The following is a 10655-nucleotide window of genomic DNA, read 5'->3' as shown; positions in this document are numbered from 1 at the left end:
AAATCTATTTGGTGCTTGACTCCTTAAACTCGTAAAACTTGATTCTTGGTTGAACGAGAGACTGGAGTCTTGTCACTGGCGGAATCTATTAATATCTGGAACTTTTGATGTTTATGATGTAATCTAGTTATTCTATAATACGCAAACGCTTAATCTAACTTGCAAAACGAATCAAAGACGGGAACGCGAAATGTTTAGATTGGCCAGAGTGGCAATCCGATCGAATTGCCACCCTATCGGATGGCCACCCTATCGGATGACCACCCCATCGAATGGCCACCCTATCGGATTGCCACCCTATCGGATGACCACCCTATCCAAGCCAAACCGCCTCAAGTCCCTTCCACACTATAAATAGGCCTGTCACATCACTTTATTCCCTGATGTGACAGCCATGTTCGACCAGACGCACGCCCACTACATTTTCTCCATTTTCTTGGCGATTTCGGTACTTTTCAAGCTAGATTCTTGTACTTTCTCGATCTACACCTCATCCTCTACGTGATTCACCTTTGAAATCACAATTTTCACCATGAAATCTCTCAGATCTGGGATCTTAAGGATGATGTCATCATGATGGTTTGTACAAACCGTCATATGAGGTCATTCTTGGTGAGATCTAGCTAAGATCCAAGGGATTCCATGTATTTATCACTAAATCTAACCTAAATCAAAGTATTTTCATGATAAAACTTAAGTTTCTTCATCTTCTTCTTCAACTTTTGCTCTAAATGGTGAGATCCGGTCCTGAACGGACTATAGACTTGATTATTAGTCTAGAGTCGGCTTAAGGATGGATTTCCACCGGAGAATGATGAAATAGATTTGGACATAAACGTCATCACGGACAGTAACTGATCGGACTGGGTTGGTTCCTACCCGACCAGAACGGCTGTGCGACGATGAGTTTACCATTGTCACAACACGTACCATGCCACCATCGTTAAACTTAGGATGGCCTCCCTATCGGATGACCACCCTATCGAATGACCACCCTATCGGATGGCCACCCTATCGGGCAGCCATCCGATCCAATGACAGTTTCCAACAATTTGCGTAATCTCGTTATTCTGCCTGACTCTTATCCTATTTTAATCTAAATCAGGCTAATTCTAAAAGCGCTCCCTTTGATCCAATAAAAGTTGCGACTATTAAGCAATCACTGTGAGTATACTTGCTCCCCTTTTACTTTAAACTTTTGGGGTGTAACATGTATTCTATTAAACTATATACTTTTGGCAATCTAAACTCTATCCTATGTGTTCGTGAAAACTTGTGCATTCTAGTATTCTATTTGTGCTATGTGACGTTTAATCCAGGGTGTTTAGTTCCTCTTTAACAATAGTAGCGCTATAGGGGGGTGCACCTCTCCCATTATTCTCAGGGGGTATTGTTAGGAGGATTCTAGTTTACCTTGAGTCTTGGGTAAACACTAAAGCATCGGGATACTTGGGCTATCACTGCGTGGACCGCGACACTAGCACGGCTAAAACTATTTTTATTGCTTACATTGTGGATATGAGTTGTTTTTAACCTATTATTCTATTATCAAACTTGTATACTCGCCAATAATTTTGTATTGATATTTCAATACATGTTGTAGGCTAATAGGCTGCTTTGGAATGCGTGGAAATCAAGCTAGGAGATGCTTAGAAACGTCGCCTAGTTAATTTAGATATTTTGGAATATTTGAAACAATGTTGTTATGTTTGATGCTTGACATTTGTGATGGTTGTTTTAGACAAATACTATGAAATTTATTAATGTCTATCGAAATATTTAGTGTTATGGAATTCTCATGAGCAATCTAAACGCTTATTGCTCGCACCCTGATGTTTCCGCCATCGGTTGGGGTGTGACAATGTCTAAGCTGAATTTGGGTCCTGTCAAGGCGTTTAATGTTATGAAGACTTGTTTTGGCGGTTTTGAAGAGGTGGGCGCAAGCAAAGTTGAATTTAAGAACTATAAGAGGCAAATTAATTTGTTCATAGGGGAATATGATGCTGATATGGTTATGAAACATTTGAATGAAAAAAAAACATTCCCAGCCTAATTTCTCGTATGATTACATCACAGACGAAGACAATCCTTTGAAGGGTCTTTTTTGGTGTGACGATCAAGCCAAACGTAATTACCACGTGTTTGGTGATGTGATTTCATTGACGCCACGTATAGTAATTTTTTATAATTCAATTTCTTTGTTTTTGGCGTTTTATTAATTCATATGCATGGCGTTTTTATATTTTACATGCAATGGCGTTTTATTAGCTTACATGCAATGACGTTTTACTAGTTTACATTCAATGGCGTTTTATTATTGTTTCATTTCTCATGGCATTTTCATATGCAGATACTCTATGGTGTTTGTACCGTTCACTGGTATAGACAATCATCACTGCAATGTTACATTTGATGCAGCATTGTTGGCGTCGGAAACTGCTGATACGAATATTTGATTGTTAAGAGTTTTTCTTAAAGCTGTTGGTTCTCAACCAAAAGTTGTTCTCACTGACCAACATCCAGCGATGAAGAAGGCTTTTTCTGTTGTATTTGTTGACACGAGGCATCCGTTATGCATGTGGCATGTGATGCATAAACTTTCTCTGAAGGTTGTTATGCTTTTTTTACCTTTGGCGTTTTAGCATACAATGCGTTTTAAGTTACATGGCGTTTTATACCTTGTTACTGTTTTTTTAATTAAGTTTTGTCTTTTTTTTTATATATGCATGGCGTTTTCGTGTTATTTATAGGTTGGTGTTAGGATATACAATTCCACCAATTTTAAAGAATGTATCTGTGGTGTTGTGTGGATGGATATTCTCACACCTGAAGAGTTTGAATCAGAATGAGAAATGGTTATTGCAGAATCCAATTTCGAAGATAATGACGGGCTATCTGATATTTTTGCACTTAGGGAATCTTGGATCTCTGCATACTATAGAATGGAGCCTATGTCTGGTCTTATGCGAACGACATCCAGGTCGGAGAGTGAGAATCATTTTTTTGGTCAAGTGTGCAAGTCGAAAGCAACTCTTGTTGAGTTCATGACGCATTATGAGACTGCAAAATAGAAGAACAGCGTCACACACATCGTAAAAATGATCATGAATCTCGATACAAAAGACCCTAGTTGAAGAGTAGTTACAAAGTGTTGGAAGGGCAAGCTGTTGATATATATACAAAAAGTTTTTTTTGTGACGTTCAAGCTGAGCTTATTGGAGTTGCGAATTGCATAAATCAACGTTACGAAGATCAGCCTGATGGGTTTGTTAAGTTTTATGTAAATGACTTCCAACAGCTTTGTACATCCTTATTTGAGGTCAATAATGGCGTTTTGGTTTTTATGGCGTTTTCTGTTATTGGCGTTTTATCATATGCAATGTGTTCTTTTCTTTTTTTAGACAAACATTTTATGCATGGCATTATAGAGATATTGTTTTTGGCGTTTTTCAGGTATTGTGCCGTAAGTCTGATTGCACATGCAGTTGCTCATGCAGACGTTTTGAACAGTTTGGTTTGCTATGTAGACATATATTCTATGTTTTGAGACTTATGGACATTAGGGAATTTCCAAAACAATGCATTCTGAATAGATGGCGTAAAGAGGCCTCCCCAAACTGCTCTCCTGAATTCTCAATTAGTCGTGAATATATGACCGAGCTTGATCCTGATGTGCAAAGTATGATGCGAGATGTTATTTACTCAACCGAATACACTTTGAACCGTTTATCTGGTAATAAAGAGGAGCTATCCTTATACAAGGATCATGTTCAATCTTATATGAAGAAAGTTCAAGATATGCAGATTGTTGCTCCTTCCGCTAGTTCTAGGGATAGATTTGCCGAGATAACTGGTCAATATAAAAATGACAAGAATCTGATAAGAGTCCCTGTAGGTTATAAATCCAAAGGTTCTGGTTCTCGGAAGCGCCTGAAATCTAAACAGGAGATAGCAATTGACAAAAAGAAATCATAGTCGAAACCCGGGGCCAAAGAAAGATAGTGTCAGAACTGCAAAGCCTATGGACAACACGCATCAACTTGCAAACAGGCCGTAATTAAAAGAAGATCGACAAGGTCTTCGAGAGCCAGTGATGAGTAGTTTGGCATTTTGTATTTGTCATTCTTACAGAACACATTTAGATGGTCTTTTGAGAGACTGTGTAGAGTAGTTGGGCGTTTTTTTATTTCAATGCTATAGAACACAGACATTTCTCAGTTTGGCTTTTTTTTTCTATCTCTTTGTTCATAACATGCTACTTCGAAGTTAAATAACAAACAATATAAGATCAGGCAAGGAAATCAAACGCCAAAAAAAAAACAATAACGCCACTAAATAAAACTTCCATAAACTTCTATTTTTGGTCGTGCTAAACTCCATAATGTTTTGCTGAACGAAATGGATAACATTGTTAATCCTCAGTCAAGAAAGATGTATAACAATGTTATCCATCCCGTTTAGCTAAACTTTATAGAGAACAAAAATATAATCTCCATGATGAAATGGGTTTTTTGAAGTTTTGTGGTTTTTGTGTATTTTGGCATTTATATTAAGGATCTTGCTCATTGCATAGAGTGAAAGTTTATTGAGAAACTTGTGTATATCAAAGAAACATGGATTTGAATCTTTGATATTTTGGTTTTTTTTGGCGTTTATAAGATGAATGGTGTAGAGGAAAATATAGGTTTTTGTGGTTTTGGTTTGGATTTTAGTAATTCTGAGAGTTTGTTTATATAGGAAGTTTTTGGCGCGTATTTTAGGCGCCATTTTTATTGCAGTAAATGCTATTAATAAAGTTTCGTCGTTTTAGTACTGTTTGTTCAGCTTTATTGGCTAAAAACAAAGTTTGGCGTTTTATATCTATGGCGTTATATTATGATGAAGTGTGCTATGTGTGTTGAGGCGGATTTTAATAGCGTGAGTTTGGCGTTTTATGTTAAGTCAAAAGACCTTTTTACCCTTAATGAAGCGCGCCAGATTAATAAAAGTGATTTTATTTACGAAAAATGCCAACGCGTCATCTAGTCCATAGATTGTTTTGATCTGAGATCCATAAGCGTTCTCTCCGTTCTCACACTTTTGAGCGTTTTCTCTAAATCTTGACCCTATATATATATATATATGTATATATATATATATATATATATATATATATATATATATATATATATATATATATATATATATATATACGGTAGAGATCCTAAGAGAAACACTTTCAAATTGAGAAACTTGAGAAGCATTGACCACACATTTTCCCTAAGCGAATTTTTATATTTATTTAGTTTACTTTAATCGCATGCTTTTACGAGTTTTTCTTTTATATATATATATATATATATATATATATATATATATATATATATATCTACATTGTTAATTCTTAAACTATACATATGTGTATAGTATGAAACATATATGTACAATGCTTATTTTTCAACTTTAAACATGTATTTTACACATATGTATACTAGAAAAACATATTTAGAACCGTAATCTTACTTTATATACATATACCTTCAATCATTTATACACATTTGTACGTACATGTATATTATCAAACATAGATATACAATACTTATGTTTCAATTTTAAACACGTATATACATATATAGGTCAGGATTTAGAGAAAACGGTGAAAGTAGGAGAACAGTGAGAACGGTTATGGATCGTCAGATCAAAACAATCTATGGACTAGATTGGCGCGGTGGCGTTATCGTAAATAACACCAATTCTATTAAGTGGACGCGCTTCATTAAGGGTAAAAAGGTCTTTTACCGCTCAAATTCAAAACGCCACCAAAAAATGATAACACGCCATTCAAAACAAATAAAACTCCATTAAAATACAAAACGCCAAAAATTAGTGATAAAACGCGTTGGAGATTACAGGAAGAGGAAACAACACAGTAACTGAAATTCAGTTATTAACATTTATTAGAAGAAATTCTCTCCTAAATTACGCGCCAAAAACATCATTATATAAATGACGTTAAACATCGCTTCCATAATCACTTCAATCTATCCTTCTTCAAAAACATCTTTTACCAAAAATGCCAAGTTTAACAAAACGCCAAAAATGGCAACCATCGTTTGGTGGAGATACACTCTGGCAATCAGGTGATTCGTCCTGCTTTTTGACAACAGAAGGAGGGTGTATGTTAGGACGATCAAGGCAATTTTGACGATGGAAGAAGAGGTACAGATGGGTATCCTATCGTTTGGCATCGCTCTGGATAACGAATGTCATGAAAAACATAAGCTTATGAAAACATTAACAAGGAAATTTGGACCAATCAAAGCAGATGAAAAATCGTACCTAGTCATGACATCATGGCATTCTGATGAGGAAACAGACATGGTGACCGTTATATGTGACAGCGGAGAGCAGGAAGACTACCGGCTTGAAAACATCATGACAAAGCAGGGGATTGGGTTCATGGAAGAATTGCACAACGCAACTTGTTTGAACATAGACACGGACTCAAAAATGGCGTTGATGCAAGACATGTTCAAATGGAGGCTTCAGAATCTTCAGCAACAAGAAGCCGATGAAAGTGAAGGTGATGACATGTTTGAAAGTCTAGATGAAGACTCCGAGGAAGAAGACGATGGAAGTGATGGATACTTCTCGGATAAAGTACCTTCTGACAAGGATTTTTAATTATATTTTTTTTGTTGGTTTTCTTTTGTGTAATCTTTTTTTTTTCTTAAGATAATTAAATGCTATATTTCTCCATTTAGTTGCAAAACGCTAAAAAAATACTACAAAAAGTTATTGCTTACAAAACACCAAAAATAATAAAAAAATATTTTTCCTGTTTAATATTTTCTCTGTAATTGTATATTCTCATCTTGGTCAACATAACGCCATTTAAAAAAAACGTCAAACTTAGAAAATGGGACATGTAACACCCCGAAAATATAAAACTTTATATTAGAATTATAAAGTATAAAATAAACAAGAATAAGCTAACTAGGAAATAAATAACCCATTTAGTCATGAGCCTTGTGATAACATGTAAGTGGGTTAAAATACCTAAAATTAGAACTAAACAATTGTGGAGGGACTAAAGTTGTTAAACTTGAATCTTAAAACTTTTAAAACAAAAATAATCACACCAAACACACACTTAAGTGTGTGTCTGGTCGATCTAAACACAGGGGCGACATCAGGTTCCCCCACAAACCCTAGTTCATTCAATTTCTATCAAATTGAAGGCCATAATCAGTTCCAATTGTGTTTCAAGCACGAATTAGTGATCACCTCGTTGAAGGGATCATAAGGTATGCAAAATTTAAGTGCTTTGATTCATCTCAAATTTTAGCTAAATTGTGAAATCGAAATTGGAACTTGATCTTGTGATGAATAGATGGAACTTGTCATGGGAACAAGTCTAGGAGTGAATCTTAGATGATAATTTGCAGTAATTATGCTCAAAATTATAAAACTCATGAATATCTATTCATAGGGTAAATGGGTTTTACTAAGTAGATGAACCAAGAAATATGATTGTTAAAAACAGTATTACTTGATTTCTGTATGATGTTTTTAGTGATTGTATGCATGCTTGATATGATGAAATCGAAATATGTGATTGAAATTGGTGAAAATAACAAGTTATGAACTTGATTTTAGTTATGTAAAAATTAGACCCGCTAGGTGTTCGTTAAAATGCCTAAGTGAGGAATGAAATGTTAGAAATCCAATAAAAACGCATGTTTGATTTTTATGGCAAATTATGCGTTAAAGTTTATAAAAAGGGTTCTAAATTGATTGTGAATTGAACTCTTTAGGCAAAGAATCCAGATCATCGAGTGGACAAGCCGGAGGGGATACGCGCTTGAAAGGGGTGCTCTAAAGGTACGTGACTTTAGTCCCGTTACATTATGCATAAACGTTTGGAATTAGTGTGTTAATGGTGTCATAGTGTAGTATGCGTGTTTGGTGTGTCATTGAAGTGGCGAAGCTCACACGACAATCAAACGGGTCAAAATAATGGTTGGAAATGGTTTGGGTTGTCTTTAAAGTGATGGTTTTCACTCGACAACCAAACGGGTAAAAACTACATCCTTAAAACGATCTTGTGTGTAGAGACTTGGAAGTCTTATATAGTGCTAATGTTAGATGGCAATACACCAATGGATTGGTTATGCTAAGCTAAGTTTATGAACCCGTGATATCGGGTTAAATGGTAGAAACTAGATGCAAGAGTTGCACAAGAGGCATGCTTGAATTTTTAGAAAATGAGCATGGAATTCTAATGCACGTGTAAAGCCGTGTAATGGTACGGATACGCCATGAATTACAAGCCCGGGGAATGGGTGAATAAGTCTTGAATACCGAAGAATAGAATGATGAACAATATGTACATATAGTTAATGGGTTGAATAATCGAAACAAGGATATTGTGAACCATACGTTTATAAACTGGGTTTCGTTAAGTGAAATTTACATGGTTAGATCTGTAATTTTAATACGGACACATAGGAAAAAGAATCGGCTAAAACGGACTTACGGAATGAAAGTTATGGTAATTTTATGTTAGGATTAACAAGAAAATGGGTGTTGGGCGTTTTCAGCTATTAAAGCGAACATTCTGTGGAAATAGCTCTCTGGCACCCTGCGACCTAGTCCTACAGTCGGTCGCGCCACGCCACCTTCTCTGGCGGCCCCCGACAGCCAACACTTAGTCTGTCGCGCCCCGCGATAGACTACTGAACCTGGAATTTTGTTTGTTTTGTTCGATTTTGCATTTCGGACTAGTATATACTGATTATTATTCGTCAAAACTAACCTATTTGTTGGTTTTGATATTTTTAGTGCATACATCTGTCGACTTCGTCTTGTATCGAGTCTTAGACTTAGAATGCTAGCTCAGGGCACGTTTTACGAGAAAATTCGTTTTTTAGGTTGTTAAAGCTCTGATTTCGCTCCTAGAGCTGATTCCGCCCGAAAGTGACATGTGCACTTTGGAGAGAAATCAGATCATAGTGATTTCACTCCTAATGTCTTGTGACCTTTCGAGCGAAATCCCGACCCTATATATAGGTATCTCTGAGCGAAATCAGGGACGACGTCCTTGTTTCTGGTACCGAACTGCTTCCGAAGCGCCGTTTTGATTGTAAAGCTGTGATATTATCAATACAAGGCAGAATTAAGTATATTAAGCTGTTTTTCAAGTCTGTTTCTTATTTTCCGCATCTGAAACGGATTAGAGCTCTTCCGATTGACTCGTTTGGGTCAGCACGCGATCCTACAAGTGGTATCAGAGCTCAGGACGAGGAGTTCTTGCCAAAACAGCCTCATTTTCTGTCTTCTAAACCTTCTTTTTAAATCTGAACAAGATTTCACGGTTAAAATCGAACCAATTTTCACAGATTGTTTAAAATTGGACATAGACAAACCCTTGAAAGTTTCACGTTGAAATTCGAACTTAAAGTGGGTTAAAATGATGTACGAAGTGATTTCGCTCCTATGGACATACTGATTTCGCTCCAGATTGCTTGATTTCGCCTGAAATTTTTGATTTCGCTCCAAAGTTCTGGTTAATTTCGCTCCAAACTGCAAATCAGAGATTGATTTCTCATTTCGCTCCAAATTTTGTGGTGATTTCGCTCCAAAAGGCTATCTGATTCCGCTCCTAGATACAACCTGATTTCGCTCCTAGATACAATCTGATTTCGCTCCAGACATAGTTCTGATTTCGCTCCAGGCAAACAAACAATCAGATTTCGCTCGAAACAGAAAATTGTTATTTCGCTCTAATTGCTATTCCGCTTGAAATAGTCTATCATTGAAAGACGTGCTACTGAATCATGGCTGAAGAGTTTTACAATGCATTCACGACACCTGTTGCTCCGGTGACTACTGCTGAAACAGTATACAGTGAGAATGAGACGGGTACTCATCAGAAACCACCGAAGCTGATGTATATTGAGGATTTTCAGGGATGGAAAAACCGATTTGAGAACTGGGTTCAAGCTTACAGATTCGATGCCTGGTGTTCATTGCTAAAAGATTATGAAAAACCAAAGAATGAACGCGGGTTAGAAAAAGGTTTTAATGATTTTACAGAAGCTGACAAGTTGAAATATACTAGTGAAAAGATGATGATCAGCATTCTACAGCAAGCAGTTAAAGAAGATATTTTTGTGTTACTTCAACATAACGGAACAGCTAGATCAATCTGGGAGGCTTTGCTTCAGAAATTCAGAGGGGGTGCTGATATGATCAAAAACAAAAAGGCGTTGTTAAAGAAATCGTTCGATATATTTACAACTTTCGATCATGAAACTACAAAACAGACCATTGATAGATATTGTCATCTGGTATTGGAAATGGGTAGGTTGGATATCAAGAAAGAGGACGATGAGTGGGTCGATAAACTAGCTGAGGCGTTACCACAGCATAAGTGGGGAACATATTTGATTGTTGTGAAACTCATGAGAAAGTCCGAGAGTATGAATCTGGCACAATTCATTCAGATGATTGAAGAACAGGAGCTGGATATTCAAAAGACAACTATCATGACAAATCCAAATGCGAAACAGGATGTCAGTCTGTACTACCGAGGGAACAAGTTTGAGGCCACTCCCAGTCAAAGTTCAAAGACTAGTACTGCTTTCAGTGCTGATGGTTCTGCAAGTCCAAAT

At 36.5% G+C, this 10655-nt stretch overlaps 1 protein-coding gene across 1 annotated transcript; it reads left to right on the top strand.

Moving 5' to 3' along the window:
• Positions 1-2852: 2852 nt before the first annotated feature.
• LOC110890049 lies at positions 2853-3975 on the top strand. The gene is made up of 3 exons (XM_022137618.1): positions 2853-2988; positions 3207-3453; positions 3564-3975. The coding sequence occupies exons 1-3, from the start codon at positions 2853-2855 to the stop codon at positions 3973-3975; spliced, it is 795 nt and encodes a 264-aa protein (XP_021993310.1).
• The last annotated feature ends 6680 nt before the right edge of the window (positions 3976-10655 follow it).

Source organism: Helianthus annuus, chromosome 2, assembly GCF_002127325.2.
Source record: "Helianthus annuus cultivar XRQ/B chromosome 2, HanXRQr2.0-SUNRISE, whole genome shotgun sequence".
NCBI classification, from domain to species: Eukaryota; Viridiplantae; Streptophyta; class Magnoliopsida; order Asterales; family Asteraceae; genus Helianthus; species Helianthus annuus.
The sequence above is the reverse complement of the archived record's forward strand: the minus strand, read 5'-3'. Positions and strand labels throughout refer to the sequence as shown.